At 36.9% G+C, this 16,115-nt stretch overlaps 1 protein-coding gene across 1 annotated transcript in view; it reads left to right on the forward strand.

The window, feature by feature from the left end:
- HNRNPLL (heterogeneous nuclear ribonucleoprotein L like) overlaps nt 1–15,723 on the forward strand; it is a 31,490-nt gene extending 15,767 nt beyond the window's left edge. Inside the window, exons 4-13 of the mRNA XM_054821355.1 lie at nt 59–144; nt 2,424–2,520; nt 2,610–2,682; nt 6,627–6,698; nt 8,482–8,699; nt 8,859–8,980; nt 9,398–9,599; nt 10,590–10,647; nt 10,765–10,863; nt 12,438–15,723. Coding sequence (XP_054677330.1) covers nt 59–144; nt 2,424–2,520; nt 2,610–2,682; nt 6,627–6,698; nt 8,482–8,699; nt 8,859–8,980; nt 9,398–9,599; nt 10,590–10,647; nt 10,765–10,863; nt 12,438–12,493 — 1,083 coding nt within the window. The 3' untranslated portion in view covers nt 12,494–15,723. The remainder of the gene's footprint in view (nt 1–58; nt 145–2,423; nt 2,521–2,609; nt 2,683–6,626; nt 6,699–8,481; nt 8,700–8,858; nt 8,981–9,397; nt 9,600–10,589; nt 10,648–10,764; nt 10,864–12,437) is intronic.
- The last annotated feature ends 392 nt before the right edge of the window (nt 15,724–16,115 follow it).

The following is a 16,115-nucleotide window of genomic DNA, read 5'->3' on the forward strand; positions in this document are numbered from 1 at the left end:
TCTGTGGACCTAAAGTGTTAACAATGTCACATCTGACAAATATTTTTTTCTTCCTTAGGATGTCTTGTATACTGTGTGCAACCCTGTTGGAAAAGTTCAGCGCATTGTTATATTCAAGAGAAATGGAATACAAGCTATGGTTGAATATCCTTTTTGAGTGTGATTCCCCCCCCCCCCGTAGGTTCTTGACTGTAGGTGGGATTTAACATGAGAATCTCAGAAAAATACTGTGTAATTTTGAGACCAAATTATTCTTTAATTTCTATGTAAGACATAGTAACTTCTAATTTCTATATGCCTACAAGACAAAATAGCACTTACACGTTTCATCTTTATAGGAAAATGACATTGTCAACAATGGTCTTGATAACCATGTTTATAGGTGACCCTAAGGCTAGTATTGCAGACATGAAATATGTCCTAGATATGATAACGCATTATAAACAAAAGTTTCATGGATTCTCTCTGTGTTGATACTCAAGAAATGGGTTTGCAGAGGTGCAGTTTGTCGTCTTCAGACTCTTAAAAAATAGTTCTCATATATACTGCTTGTGTTACTATTCTGACTTTAATAAAGCACAAGACTAACTTAGGCCTCCTTGACCTGTTTATCATGTGTCAAGGAATTTCCTTGGTCTGTTATCCTACTGTTTACTGTATTTGTAGCATTAAGTTGTACATGGGATGAATGTTCAGAGTTGTTAATGTGTTACTGCGGTTTGCAAAGTCCAAAGTCTGATATGATTATGCCTTAGTTTATAAAACTCTGATAGCCCTCTTCATAGAGACTGATTACCTTCTGTTTCTGAGCTGTTATCTGGAAAAAAAATTGTACTAAAATCTCAGAAATTATTTTGTGATTTCAGATGCTACCAATGTCACAGGCTTTATTAATGGGTCACTTCTGTAACTTATTACTTAACTGGTGGCTGCATTGATGATTTGCCAGGGAAAAAGAATTACCCTGACTTCCATAAAAGCAAACTAATTGCTGTTTATCTATGTAGAATACTTAAACTGTGTGTCCTAACTAACAGTATTTTGACTTACTATGATAGTGTGTTGCGTTTGTGGTAAGTGGTGTTGTTTGGGGCAGATGACTTGTACAGTTTGGGGTTATTTTGCATCTTGTGAAAAATTAGGGAAGTTGTGGGGAGAATTCTGCATGTACTCTGAAACTATCATACTTCTGTCTTTTGAATTAAATTCTGCAATATATTTTTTATTAAAAATAAAAACAACAAGCAATTGAAAGAAAACTCACAAACGTGAGCAAAGTAATGCAGCAATGTAGGCAAACAGTTTGGGGGGTAGTAGTGAGCTTAAAGACAAGCCTTGTCTGAAAAGTTCAAAAATTTACTCAAATTTCACTGCTAACTGCAATACCATTACTTTTGTAGACGTGCTTCCACAGTTCTAGCCAGTGTCAAACAATTTCTTAGGGGTCTGGGTAGCTTAACTTTTCTCACTTTTAAATTCCACAGTGAACCTACATCACCTTGGAAGAAGTTGGGCTGGAGAAATGTGGTAGAAAACAAGGGACATGCTATTTAGACAGACTACTTCCAAAATTTCACTAAATTATATCAAAGGATGGTGCAAAATGCTTTGCTGCAAGGTTTGGGCTTTCTGATGCTGTATGTCATTGAGTATGTATGAGATTGTGGATTGCCATGTGCCAAGGCTCAGGTGCAGTTTTCTGCTAGTCATAGAACTAATCTTGGAGCATGTAGAGGATATGAAATAGCCTGCATGTTGGAGCCTGGTACATGCCTCTGCCTTGAGCAGTGGATTTGAGGCAAACTGCTGCTTGTATTTTTTGATGCAAGATGATTATTTGTTCATTCAAAGTATCTCTCTTAGTTCTGTGGTTTTATTTGGCTAACAGCTAAAAAGGGCGTACTCTTTCTTGATTCTTTTCACTGTAAGGTAACTGCTGAGTTCATGTTCTCCCTACCCATGAGTCTCCAGCTAATGCTAGCTGTGAGAAGGGATGCTTTGTCTTAAGTCACACCTTCTCCCGCCCCCCAAGCTCTGATGCAGTTTGAACTTTCCCTTCAAATATTCTCTAGGCTTGGTGCTAACTTTCTGCATCCTCTGATGAAAATTACTAAATCCACCACGACATCCCCTTCCAAACAGTCTAAACTCAGAGCATAAACAAAGCTTGCATCTATATAATCCATACCGAAGAATTTACTAATTTATGAATAGTCTCATCACGTGCTGCTTACATCTCAAAACCAGATGCTTAGCAGTTGAATCTATATATACTTGTTGAGAATTTTATATTAAAGTCTGTGTAGAGTTCTTGTAAGGTATACAATAGTGAAATATCTGCAGGCTACAAAAATAAAGCCATGTCAGAAGAAAGAGACATGGATGAGACACCTGGGGAAAAAAATCCTTAACATGCTGTGTATGTTTGAATCGGTATTTTGTGCCCAGAAGGCGAAGGCTGCACTCAATGGAGCAGATATCTATGCAGGATGCTGCACACTAAAAATTGAATATGCAAGGGTAATGCTTGGACCTTCTCTTTTACTTTTACTGGAAAAAAAATACATAATCAAGACTTAACTTCTTTCACTTTTACTTTATTTGAACAGCCAACTCGACTTAATGTCATTAGAAACGACAATGATAGTTGGGACTACACTAAACCGTATCTGGGCCGACGAGGTAGGTTTTCATATGTTATCACTGTAGATCTTTGACTGTACTAATGACAATCCTTTATATATGGTCAGGCTGTATGGCAATAGTCATTTCAAAGCAAGCCAGTGCTGCTGAAGGCTGTGTTCACAAGCCAGGAAGTTAACCCTGAGCCCTAGTGCCCCCTACTGCCGTGTGCTTGAGCCACTTAGTTCAACAAGGAGCCCACACCTGCAAGCACCTTCGCAGTTCTCAAGGACTTGCATTTCTCCAAGCAGCTCTCTCTCTTTGGAGGAGAGGAAACCTGGTACAGACTATTCCTTACAAACTACAAACTTGCACACTGCTTCTCCTTCGAAAGGACTCCTTTCCCCTATGTTGGACGAGGCATTAAGAAGGATAGAGGACTTCAGCAGGCTGACTCTACACTTCATCATGCACCACATCGGCATCAGCAAAAAAAAAACCAAAACCAAACAACCCCCAAAAAAAACCCTCTGAAAAAACTCAGACTTGCAATTCACCTTGTCTGCATACTGCATGCACCACCACCACAAGTTTTTAAAGGAGGACACTTTCAGTACTTCAGATTTGTATGGGATGAATAACATTATAGACTGTACCCATTCTGTTCAAGTTTGTATATGTGCTGGTCTTATTTCCCTTAAAATTACAACTGAAAAATTGAGAACCTCCAAAATTAAGAACCTCTCTTGTTGATATCATTGACATTGTAATCTTTTTATTACTTGCTGTATGTGAGAGTTTCATTCAGTCTTAACAGTGTAAATATTGTCTAGTAGTAGGGAAATTTAATCCTTACCTGTAGATAGTTGGCACTGAGCAGTGCAATATCATATAGGTCCCCGCAGTTATATTTAAGTATTAATATAGGGAGATTCATAATTGGTACAGGCATACTGTCTCTTAAGTACTCAGCTGTAAAAATTACCAGAGCTTAAGTCATGTCAGTGGAAACTATTACTATATATGTAAAGACAAACTGCTGTGTAGCCTAACTCCTGTAAAGTGTTTATTTAAAAAAACATAATCTGTAATTATTGAGTGCAGTGTTCAGTAACTTATGTACAATAATGTGTGTAATGTAAATTTAGAAAAGTGAAGACAATGTGTCCAAGATAGAGTATCTACATATCAAAGGCTATATGAGAACCAGGACTTTGGCCATCTCAAGTGATACGTACTTTCAGAGTAATTCTGCAGAGACACTGGTCTTGTAAAAAAAAAAAAACAAAAAAAAAACCAAACAAAAAACTGTTGTACAACTAAAAACTTAGGGCTTGAATTTTCAAAATGAACTTCTTGTAAAAAGTTAACAAGGGAGCTACAGTATTGGTTGCAGCTTGCACATTATGACTATTTGTATCAGGATTCAATTTTTTTTTCCTCAAATTCCTTAGTTAAAAAAGGGATTTTGAAGAAACTCAAGGGCAAGAAAAAAAATCTGAAGGTTTGAATTTGAAAAATCTGAAGGATTAATTTGACCCTCATATCTTTTGATCATTGCAGTGTTTGGAGGCTGACTAGTAACATTATGCATCTAATTACATTATGTAATTGGTCTGCAGATAGATATGGCTGTATGAACTAAATGTTCCCAGAGCTAGAGAAAACAGTGGAAAATGAAAAACTTAGGAAAGGTACACCTTGCTCTTTCTCAAGAACTCTCATTGTGCTCTTTTGTTTTCTTTTTGTTACTTTGACAGCCTGTCCCTCATTTTCTATACATCACTCTGCTACATATCAGAGGAAAAGAATGGCACACATCTATTTATGTAGAAAATGAGAATATAAATTGTTGAATGAACACTGAAATATACTGGAGAAAGCAGGCATCTAGAGCAATTTTGCCCATAAAGTAATCCAAGACTTTTTTTTTTTTTCTTTCTTGAAAGAGAGTTTTCGTATTTCTGCTTCAGTGCTTCAGCAGCATTGTTTGGATTTTGAACTTAATGTTACCCGAACTGTAAGGGTCTGACTGCAGCAAACAAGATCTTAACCCAAAGGAATTTCATTCTGAGGACAGGCATGCTAATACATCCTTTCAGAATTTCACACACACCCTCTCAAATATCATGAAAGAAATGCTTTTTGCTAATTTTTTTTTTTTTTTAAAGAACTGGTTGTAGTTCTTTATAGTAACAAACTACAGACTTACCCATAGTATTTCTCCACTTAAGTAAACTTTCTAACAAGTGCCTGCTGCTATGAACCCATGTTGCATTAGATTGAACCAAAAAAACCCACCTGACTTTTAGTATTCTGCTTGCTTTTAGCCAGAAAGTTCAAACTGTAGTTTGGAATGTGTCTTTTGATAGTAATACCAGCATACACAGTGACTCAAGGACCTGATTTAAAAACAAAACCAAAAACCAAACACCCCCAAACTTAAACTAGATTATAAACAATCTTTCCTTTCAGAATTATTTTTAACACAGATCAGTTCTCATATTTCAGTGCCTGTTGCTTGAGTATTTGTACTGGCACAATTGAGGGACTTTGTTCAAGGAAGGAACAAGTATGGGACAAGGAGAGAGCGGTTGGGTACACCATCATGAGGAGGAAATAGTTGTCAAACTGTGTTCCTTCAGAATTCTTTATTTGAGGAATATGGTCCTTTACTATATTACTGTGTGCAGTTTCAGAGGATTTAGCTCCACAGACTGGAATTATAAACTTGATTTTTCTGAAAGATGATTACCGCATACAGTTTAAATGCTCAAAATCTTTGATATGACTGCCCATTTGCTTTCTAGAGCCTAGAACCAAGCTGTTACCCTTTTCAGGGAATGGAAAACCAAAACTTGACCAAAGTAATCTTTCTTTTATATATTTGAAGGCATTTAGCACTGTTCTCTCTTCAGACTTTATTGCCAAAGTAAATATCTGACTTGGAACCTGGCCTCAAAATCCTGAGCAGAAAGGGCACATGTGTTTTCATCTCCCACTGTTGAGTTGTCTAATGCGAATAGTTCCTGCTTTTCAGGGGAAATACCTCCAGCTGCACTGGGCTGGAGTTGCCATTTTCAGCAGTCATACTTAAATTTCCTGGGAACTGTTGTAAACTGATAAATGTCTTGCCCCATCTTTTCAGTGTGGCTTTTTTAATTATGATATATCAGTTGTTGCTTACCACAAAGAAATCTGGAAGTTTAGATTTTCTTTGTCACGCATCATGGATCTAATTAGAAAATACAGCTTTGGCTGTGATGCACTGCTTTCCTCCAGTAATGTAGACCCCTTGCTTAACTTTATATCCTAGAGAACTGGGTTTTCTTAAAGGATTGAACGTTGATTAAGTGCATTATTCAGTGATGTTTTTCTTCAGTTGAACTGTTATGTGCTGCTGATAATGCAATAATGTACAGTCCTTTCAGCACGCCCATAAATCAGTAGGTGTTCTGTAAATATATATGTACACATATGTAATGCTCTCTGTTTACTGATTATGAAACCATGTAATACAGGTTGTTGTTGGCTTATGCTGAAACTTCTTGAAAGAAGCCCACTTTGAAAATGTGTTGCTGTTGAAGCTAATGTTATGATTCAGGTACTGTCTTTCAAAAGTACTGCATTTCAAATTTGTTTTAAAAGACAGATAGGTAAATCCTGCTGTACGATGTTATCTATACTAATGTGTGGTGCCTGTTTAGAAGAACTATTGGGTACGTCCATAAACTTTTAAATGTCTGCATCTCCTCATTGGCCACTGCCCCAAATCAACCTAAGTGCAATATGTTATACAGATGGCAGTATTTTAATTTTGGTGTGCCAGGGTTACAGCTTGTGGTTTTAGACGTATAATGAATGAGAAATCGTTTATAAAATTAACAAGGACTCAACTCAAATTACTTTTTTGCTTCTTAACTAGAAGCTTTGTGTCTTAACTGGAGAAATCAAGTGCATACTTGTCCATTCTAAACCATTTTCTTTCCCTTCCCACATGTTAGACAGAGGGAAGGGCCGCCAGAGGCAAGCTATTTTGGGAGAGCACCCATCATCATTTAGACATGATGGTTATGGTAAGTAACATAGGATGACAGGTTGTTACAATTTCTTTACATGTTATGTGGAATTCTAAATATTAGATCAAAGCTTTACTATGGACCCCTACAGCATGAGTAGTTCACTATTGTGCTGTACGTGTGCTGCTGTCAGTCCACATTCTGAAAATGCTAGTGATTCACTGAAATCTACGTGCATTTGTTGCCATACCTCTTCCTTTCACAGAGAGTATCTGGCTCTACAAACGTATTCCTTGGAAGGTTGTTTCCTTTCAGTTGCCATCACCCTAGCAATGAATGAAAAATGACATCTCTACTGGGAAAGCAGTTTTCTTCTAGAAAATGGCAGCATAGCTTGATCAATGGTTTGATGCAACACAGAGCTCTTTAATGCTCTTGCATGCAAAGCTGTCAATTGTGGGCTTTGTGTTTCTACTAATTTAGCTAATTCTGAAAAAGTATAGCTATGTGACTATGTAAGAATGATGTTTTGGAATTAGTGCTATAAAGTGCTGCAGTTGTTACCAGTGCTATCTGTAAATGAAGATCTGATGTCACATTCATGTGTTGGAGCAAGATCTCAGGGTTGAGATGTCCCCAGTTAGATGTGACTTTTCTAGTTATTTACCCTCTTAACTGTCAGGCGCGATATGATTTGTCTTGCCTGGTTTTTTTGCAAATGTATTTATGATATTTTACAATGTAGGTTGACCTTCTACCTACTGTTTCCAAAGGTTCTTCAAATCTCCAGAATTTCCAAGTTCCACCTTGTATTCACTGGTGTTTTCATTCTTCTGATATACCCTTCTACCTTAAGTAATGTGGCTGTCTCCTCCTATGCTACTATCTCCCTCTCATTACTGCTTTTTGCTGGGGAAAAATGGACAAAAGGTTCCTTCTATACTTATTTGGCTTTTATGAATTTCACATTATTTTTATCTCAGAAGAACAGGGATCCTCTCCTTGGTCTGCAATACTGATGTTTTCTATAAACAGAAGTATTGCATACTAGTAATGTCTCTTTATTAAAAAACAAACAAAAAACAAACCAAAATCAACCCCCCAAAAACCCCAAAACAAACACCAAAACAAAAACCCATCGAGAAACTTTATTTCAATGAAACTTGTCACTCTACCTGTAATGGAAAATAGGACAGCTTTATTTTGCATTAATGCAGGGTTTTAAGTATTCCTGTTTCTTCCACATGAGCTGTTTGTAGAAAGGCAGTCTTCTGACTAAATGTCTTGTCTCTGGAAAAGAGCTGTGTCATCTCCTCTCCTGACCTCTGGCTGAAAGTTCACTCCTTTTGGTTTTTCTTTCCCCTACTTTGTAATATTCTTTCTTGGTGTCATGTAGCTCTATAAGTGGATATAGCAATATTGCCGAAGGTTTATTTTAAATGTTTCTTCTGATAGGTTTACGTTAAAATATTTTGTATGGTGCAGGGAAGATAGTATTTTTAAGAAAAATAATTTGAAGGAGTATAACCTGTAATTCAACCATCAGTAAAATAATTACTGAAATACCTTTTTTTCACTTGTATGTAAAAACAGTACCATGAAACAGCTCCTTCCTTCTTGTCTCCTATTGTAAGAGGAGACTTGGAACATTAAAGACAATGGAAGAGGTTGGGGTTTTTTTTTGTTTGTGTTTAAATTGGGAAAAGAATTAGTGGAAACTGCGGTAATGTTGTTCCCTCCCCCTCCTGTAACTGTGTGTTAGGTATGTGGGCTTTAATGCATGATTAAGTAGTGAAACTTGTTTCAAACAATATGAAAGCATGGCCTTTTGTTTCCATAGGGTCACATGGTCCTTTGTTGCCCTTGCCTAGCCGCTACCGAATGGGATCTCGGGACACTCCGGAACTTGTTGCTTACCCATTGCCCCAGGCATCCTCCTCTTACATGCATGGTGGAAATCCTTCTGGGTCAGTTGTCATGGTTAGTGGGTTGCATCAACTAAAGATGAACTGCTCAAGGGTCTTCAACCTGTTCTGCTTGTATGGAAACATTGAGAAGGTAAGGCATAACTTATTAGAAACTTGGAGACTACTATAGTAATTGTAATTGTTTTGGAAGAAGCCTGTCTGAGATGGTCTAAAAATATTTCCTAACAATTTACAAAACTCTGGATTGGGCTGTTTGTTGCAATGTCATTTTTTCCCGTATCTATCTTAGGTGAAATTTATGAAGACTATTCCAGGCACGGCACTGGTTGAAATGGGTGATGAGTATGCAGTGGAAAGAGCTGTCACACATCTTAACAATGTCAAGTTATTTGGAAAGAGACTTAATGTCTGGTAAATATGTTTTATCAGATTAATAGTCTACTAGTGGGCAGATGGAATGAGGTTGCAAATGGATGATATCCCATTGTTCTGTTATCATTGTTGGAGTTATGATTTCCAATTTGCAACTACTGTTTTATTTATTACTATTTATGATTTTTATTTATTATTATTTTATTTATATTAATCAAGCATATGGGCATTACATGGATTGGCTGTTAATAAACCGTATTCCTTAATGTGTCTTATCCATCCTTTCTACGCTTCTTTCAAGGAGGGTATCAAATCCAACCCATGTTGTTCTCCTTCTATTTAAAATTGTTGTAAAGAAATGTCAGCTCTGTTCTGGTTAGATGAATAATCTGTGTGCAAAGTATACAAGTCTTAATTATTTAAGAAACTTTAACTGTATGTATCCTTAAATCCCAGTGTTTCCAAGCAGCATTCAGTAGTTCCAAGCCAGATATTTGAACTGGAGGATGGCACGAGTAGTTACAAGGATTTTGCAATGAGTAAGAATAATCGCTTCACCAGTGCTGGCCAAGCATCTAAGAACATCATCCAACCACCCTCTTGTGTGCTGCATTATTATAATGTTCCCCTATGTGTAACTGAAGAAACGTTTGTGAAGGTAGGCAGTTGAAATGACTGTGACATACTGTGCTTTGGGGCTCTAGCCTACCTTTATGCTGTGCTACTTTTAAAAAGAAATAACTGGCATAGTTACAGTGTAGCGACTGGAAGAGAACTGATTTTTAAAATGAGTTTGTAGCCAGCTCTATATAGAAGCTGCTGTATTTTTGCAATTCTGGCATTATTCTCTCTCTATTTTTTTTTTTTTTTTTACATGTGAAACAATATCTTGGAAATAAAGTTGAGGAGCTTAATGTGTTGGGGTTTTTTTGGTTTAGTTTGTTTTGGGTTTTTGGAGGAAAAGAGTCATACAAAGCCAAATACAGGGAAATTTAAGACTACAATTTGCAAAAGATTTACAGACTCTGTGTTACTCTAATGACTGCTAGGATGTTTCAGAATGGAGAGAAGCATACACCTGCGAAAGTGTGCACAGTTGAGTGTTAAGTAAACTCTGGATGCTTAAAACATACAATATTGGGCCTCTCAGGTGGAGGCAGCGGTAAAACATGACTGTTCAGTGAGTTCTTTTTCAGTTCAATAAAACCGGTTGTTTGGTGGTGGTTTTTTTTTTTTTCAAGCTCTGTCTGAAAGTTAATTCTGGTTCATGAGTGTGCTTGCATGTACAACTTCTGAGTTACTGTATTGAAGTGGGAATGTCAAAAAGAAGGCCTTTTTTATTTAAATATGTCGTTGGAGGTAGTAGTGATGTCAGTACTCTTAACAATTTTTGTTCCTATAAAATCATATTTATCATGGGAAAGCACAGATATAGGAGCCTTGTTTTGCATCCTATAGAATGGCATTCTAAGGAATTACCAATCTAAATATATTTTTAAAATAATAATTTGCCATAAATTCTTGGAAGCTCTCTTAAAGAATCAGTATTTTCCTTTTTGTGTGTCTCTTCCAGGAACTTGGAATTTTTGCTAATGTGTTTATGTACATTTTTACTGGAATTTTACCTCTTATTTTATTTTTGTGACAGCTATGCGAGGATCATGAAGTTCTCAGCTTTATTAAATACAAAGTGTTTGATCCAAAACGTAAGTAAACTTTGACCTGTTTGGGGAGTTATTTGAATTCCAGTTTTGATAAGAATATACACCGTCCAGAGACATTACTGATCTCCTCCTTTCCTTTTTTATTTCTCATTTTGACAGCTTCTGCCAAAACACTGTCTGGTCTTTTGGAATGGGAATGTAAGACAGACGCAGTGGAAGCTCTCACTGTACTTAATCACTACCAGATAAGAGTCCCAAGTAAGTCAGTTTTACTGATCTTACTGCTATAAATTTTGTTCTTGTTTTCTTGCTTCAGCAGCTCAGTCCGCAGCAAAAAACTGTGGTGTTCTTATTATATGTATATATGTTGTATCTTTTTTATATATATACATATATTGTGTATACTACAGTATACAAATACTATATAACAGTATTTAATCTCTATTTTAAGTTCCATTAGTTTCAATCTAAATAGCACTCTTTCTTCTTTGAAGTTAGGGAAAGGTGGGGGAAAAAATAATTGATTTGGGGTAAAAAGAAGGCAGGCAGGAAAAGCATTAAAATCCACTGTCATCAAAATCAAACCTAACAGGTAATGTCTTATTGAAGCTTTTTATATCTTTCACAATAAATGCAGAGAAATCTGCAGTATCTCTGAGCAGAAGATTCTTTAAGTTACACAGCTTACTGCTCTGAATTAACTGCTACTGTATTGGGTTCTCTTTCAAATCAGAAATTGTGAGGCCAAGCTGAGTTCAGCTCCAAACTAGTGAGAATGGAGGGGGAGTTCACCTGCTAAACAAGTACACAATGGGCCAGATCTGCACTGGACAGTTGAGATAGTTTACTGGATTAAATGAAATTATTCAGGGTGTTCACAGACATAACTTTGAATCCAGCCCAGTGTCTAACTATTATGAATTTATCTCCCTGTCAAGTGTTAATAGTTTAAATCTTTCCCATCCTTCCTCCCCCCCACCCCTTTTGTCCACCTTCTAAATAATGGACTGAGATTAGTTCAGAGGCGGAATACTTTTTAAAATACTGTTGATAACTTACTGTTCACAATTTCATATTTATCTCAGTTTGGAGAGGTGATAATAGCAGAACTCCTCACTCTTTCAACATGAAACAGGCAAACCCTAATGTATAATCAAATATAGCTATCACAGGAAAAGTCAGTATTTTAAAATAAGGACTTCTGGTTAAGACTTGCCGTAATAAGATTGTCTGAGGTTGGCTGAACCAGGAGGACATGTCTTCCATGACCTGAGAGGCAAATGTGTGCTGCCATCCGTGGGTCTTGGCAGCCTTTCTAAATAGAAGGGTGTTCTGTCATGCTTTGATTTCTGGAGAGGCCTGAAGGGTGTGCTGGACATCCTGCTCTTCTTTTGTCAAACACATGTAAACACTGTCCAGTGCCACTCTGTCTCTGATAGAAATGCCACATTCTAAGTCTTCACTTCCTTAAAAATCTGTGCCTTTTGTCTTTGAAATTGCCTGTTAAATGTTACTTTATAAATAGTTCAGCTAGGAAGACAGGCAGCAATAATGGTAAAGTCTTTCTCGTGTATAGTACGACATTTAGAATTCTATCTTGCGACCAGATCCATCACTTTGTTTTTATGTCTAAAAAATGCTGGTCGGCCATCAATAACACCTACGTACAGGTTATCTGGTGTCTGCAGACCATTGGCAGGGGGAGCAGGGAGGTGTAAGCATTAATTCTACAGAATTGGTAAACTCGTCAGATTATGCAAGGTGATCTTGGTCAGCAGGAGAGCTATGCTCAGTAAAACGCCCTGAGTATGTTCTGTGTTGTCTCCTGACAGATGGCTCCAACCCTTATACCTTGAAGCTTTGCTTCTCTACTTCATCCCATTTATAGAGAAGAGGACAGCATGCTAAGAGCTACGTTCATCTTGATTTGCAAGTTTAAAAACTACACTTCATTCACAAAGCTCTAAAGTGGTTGTTCTAATGTTGCCTTGTTTCAACTTAATTCTAATATCTTTTATCTTGTTTTATAATAAATGGATGTCCCTTCATAAATACAAAAGATTTTTTCTTTTTGCCTCTGAAAAGTACATGTTGTAAGCTTACTACAAAGTTTGTATTTTGTTAGTGTAGTATCTTCAAATGTCTAAAGAAGCACCAGTAGTACAAACAAGATTGTTTTCTTCCAAAAAATGAAATATATTTGCATTTTCGATAATGTTAAAGATTAGCAAGTATTTTTCCATTTGTAGTCTTAATTGGCAGATAGAACTATTACATCAGAATTTTAAATGTAGAACTTGTTTTTCAGTATGTTGCAATACTAAAAAGCTTGTATTTATAAAATGCTTTAATCAGGTTAATGTTGCACATAGCGAATTTTTAGTAGTATAGACTTTATTTATAGTTCAGAGCTAACATAGAAAATTATTAAGGATGTACACGTGTATGGTGTGAATTCATACTTTATTTAAAGTGGTTTTGTTTTTTTTTAAAAACTATTTTCCATTTGCATTAGCATGATGCCATCTATAGCTAGTCCCACTGTAGGGGCCTTTTAAAAATTAAAATTGCAAGCCTGTATCAATGTGTTCATCCTCATTTTCCATAATTTAAACTTAAATCTTTGGTGTTTGACACCAAAATCTTTGGTGTTTGACTTTTTTTTTTTTTTTAAAAAAGTGGTTTTGACATACTAAATGGTAAAAACTGGATATGTGAGAAGATTGATTGCAATAGAAACCAAGGTGGTAAAAATAGTTGAAACAAAAAGCAAGCCCTACCATTCTCTGTCATACCTGCACAGTTAATTTGATGGCTTTTTGTCTGATTTATCCTATACATCTGTTATGACCATGAAAGAATTCATAGGGTGAATAAACTTGGCTAGCCTCTCACTTAAACTGAGGTAATCTAGGTGGGATTCAGATAATGTAACTAATTACATGATATGAAATTAATGAGGTGAGAAATATTTCACTTTGGGGAAGATGATTTGTTTTGTCCCAGTCCTTTGAAACCTCTGTTCTCTTTTCTAGAACTGGAGTTGTGTCTTACTTGGGCTAAACCCCCAGAAAAGGGAATCCAGGCAGGGAAGTCTGGGAGCTGTTGTCCTAGGCTCGGTGTTTATTCCCCTTTCTGAATTTGGAGCAAAATGCTTAGGGCTTCTTTTAGTTCTGCTCTTGGTGATCAGAGAGAAGCTATTTTATCAGATATTTTATGTTTTATTATACAAAAGCTCTTTGTTCTGTCTTTATGGATTTTGTCCATATCCATCCTTTCTGCAAAATTATTTGTGCAGTGTACTTGCCCTTGAGAAATTTATGTTGCAGTATGTTTACAGACTGTGGGTATTGCACATGTCTTTAAATACAGACTGGATTTTGCCTATTCTTAACTTTGAGGCAAATATACCTTATCACACAAGGGAAAATGTCTCAGCAGTCCTTCAAGTGTTTTCATTGACAACAATTCATTTTTGCCCTGTCTACCTCCATTTTGTTCATACTTCAGGTAATGAGTATTTCAGGTATTCAAATCAGGCTTCTAATATGTCTGAACAGGGAACTGAAGGACAGCTGCTCTTTGGCAGCTCTTTCTGTGTAGGGTTTGAAATAATACTAGCCTCCTGCCTGGTAGGTGGCAAACTGACTTGTGTTTTAGGGGCACTGCTAATACTCTTTCACCTCAGTGCTTTTCCCCGAAAAACTGCTTCCAGAGAGCTCCAATGTAGAGGGCTGTGTGCCATACCTTGCTACTTACCAACAGAAATGCTGGGTACTAGTGAAATGTTCTGTGCTGCCTAGTGTTAACTGTAAAAGGTCTCTTCCCAATCATTCATTTCTCTTCCATCAACTTGAATGTTCTGTGGAAACCTGTTTGTTCTGTCATAACTTGCATTGGTATTTGTATTAATGAAGTCTCAGAATGCAAGTTATTTGTAGTTGAGCATTATAGTATGTTAAGGCTATCTGTTGGTCCAGTTCGGCATGTAGGATGAGTGACCCTTAGAGCATTCAGGTTTTGTTGTTTTGTTGGGTTTTTTTTTTTTAAAAAAAAAAGCACTTTAATGTTTCAGTGTCCTCAGTGGATCACAGCATTCAGTGCCTAAGATGTTCAGGTGGAAGGTGTCTTTCCTGTGGCTGCCCAGATCAAACAGAGGACAGACTAGTTCCAGGTGTATCTGAGAGGACTTCATGCCAGCTGGAAGTCCCTATATGCAAAAAGAATAGCCTGTGCCACATGGGGAAGAAAAGAGAGGAGACTGAAAAATTGTTCAAGTTTCTTTCTCCTTAAAATAATCATCTTATTTACGTAGAAATTGAGAACAGGAAAGATTCCTTGCTAGTGTTTTGCTCTAAAAAGAAAAGAATGTCTTCTCTTGGGCCTACAAGGATGGATGCTTGTCCTCAGGGAGGAATGAGGTTGGCCTCCTCCTTCCACAAACAAGGTCTGTGTTCACCTATAATCTTGCTCTTTAGAATAGAGCCAAAACAGTGGGGCAGGTGCAGAGTTAGGTGCTCCAAGGGGAGTGAAGTTTGTCTGTCATTTGGCAGCAGTATTACTATACTTGTTAGATTAACATTAAACCATTAAGGTGTCTCAATGCAGTTTTTTCTGTCCCTTTTGCATAAGCCATACAAGCAAAATAGTGAACATTGCTATGCACATTCCCTGCTTGTAAGCAGCTGACATTCACACTAGTATCTTCATGTCTGTTCCACTGTTTGTTGGGTGTTTTTATTATTTTTTTCTAATTGATCACCTTTTATTGGAGGTAAATGATATATTGCAGTGGAGATCTGCTCATCTTGTCTCACAATACACTAATCCTCATTTATATTTATTTTTTCCTGATATGCAAGAAGTGGGAATAGTTGCTTTTTGACTTTCTATACCACCACAGCAAGATAGAGTGTATCGCTAGGGTGATATAAGAAAAGATTTAAAAGAAACCATTCAGGAAGTGTTTGGGTGTCCTGCTTTATGAAAGGAATGATAAAACTTAATGTGGTGTCACTAAGTCTGTCTTTTAGTAAGGGACAAATAATGTTTGGGGTAGGCTGGCTTGTAACTGGCTGAAACCCTCTTTGTTGTAATTAAATGCAACTTGCTCCTTTTCCTGCTGTGTGTTTTCTTGTGAACAGTGCTTGAACTTGTTTGAATTTGATGATGGCTTAGCAGGAGACATTCAGTCTCTTCTGTTAAATAATACATTGAAGTCTGGGAACATGAACATGCTCAAATTTTTTTTTTCCCCACTTCTGGGATGTGTTTAAACATATTTGGGATTTTTTTTGTGTGTGGTTCCTCTTTTTGAAAATACCTTGTATTTGCACATCTGTAGGTACTAGTGGGTTTTTGTAGCCATTCCAGGTTTTTATGTCTACCCAGTCTTGGTTTGGTCCCTTCTGGCAATTACAGAGGTGGTAATAATCTCAAAAGTAATTGTTTGTATTGGCACGGCTTTGGCCAGAAATTGTGTGCAAGAAGGGAAAATAAAACAGTAGTTA

This window comes from Grus americana, chromosome 3 (assembly GCF_028858705.1).
Source record: "Grus americana isolate bGruAme1 chromosome 3, bGruAme1.mat, whole genome shotgun sequence".
NCBI classification, from domain to species: Eukaryota; Metazoa; Chordata; class Aves; order Gruiformes; family Gruidae; genus Grus; species Grus americana.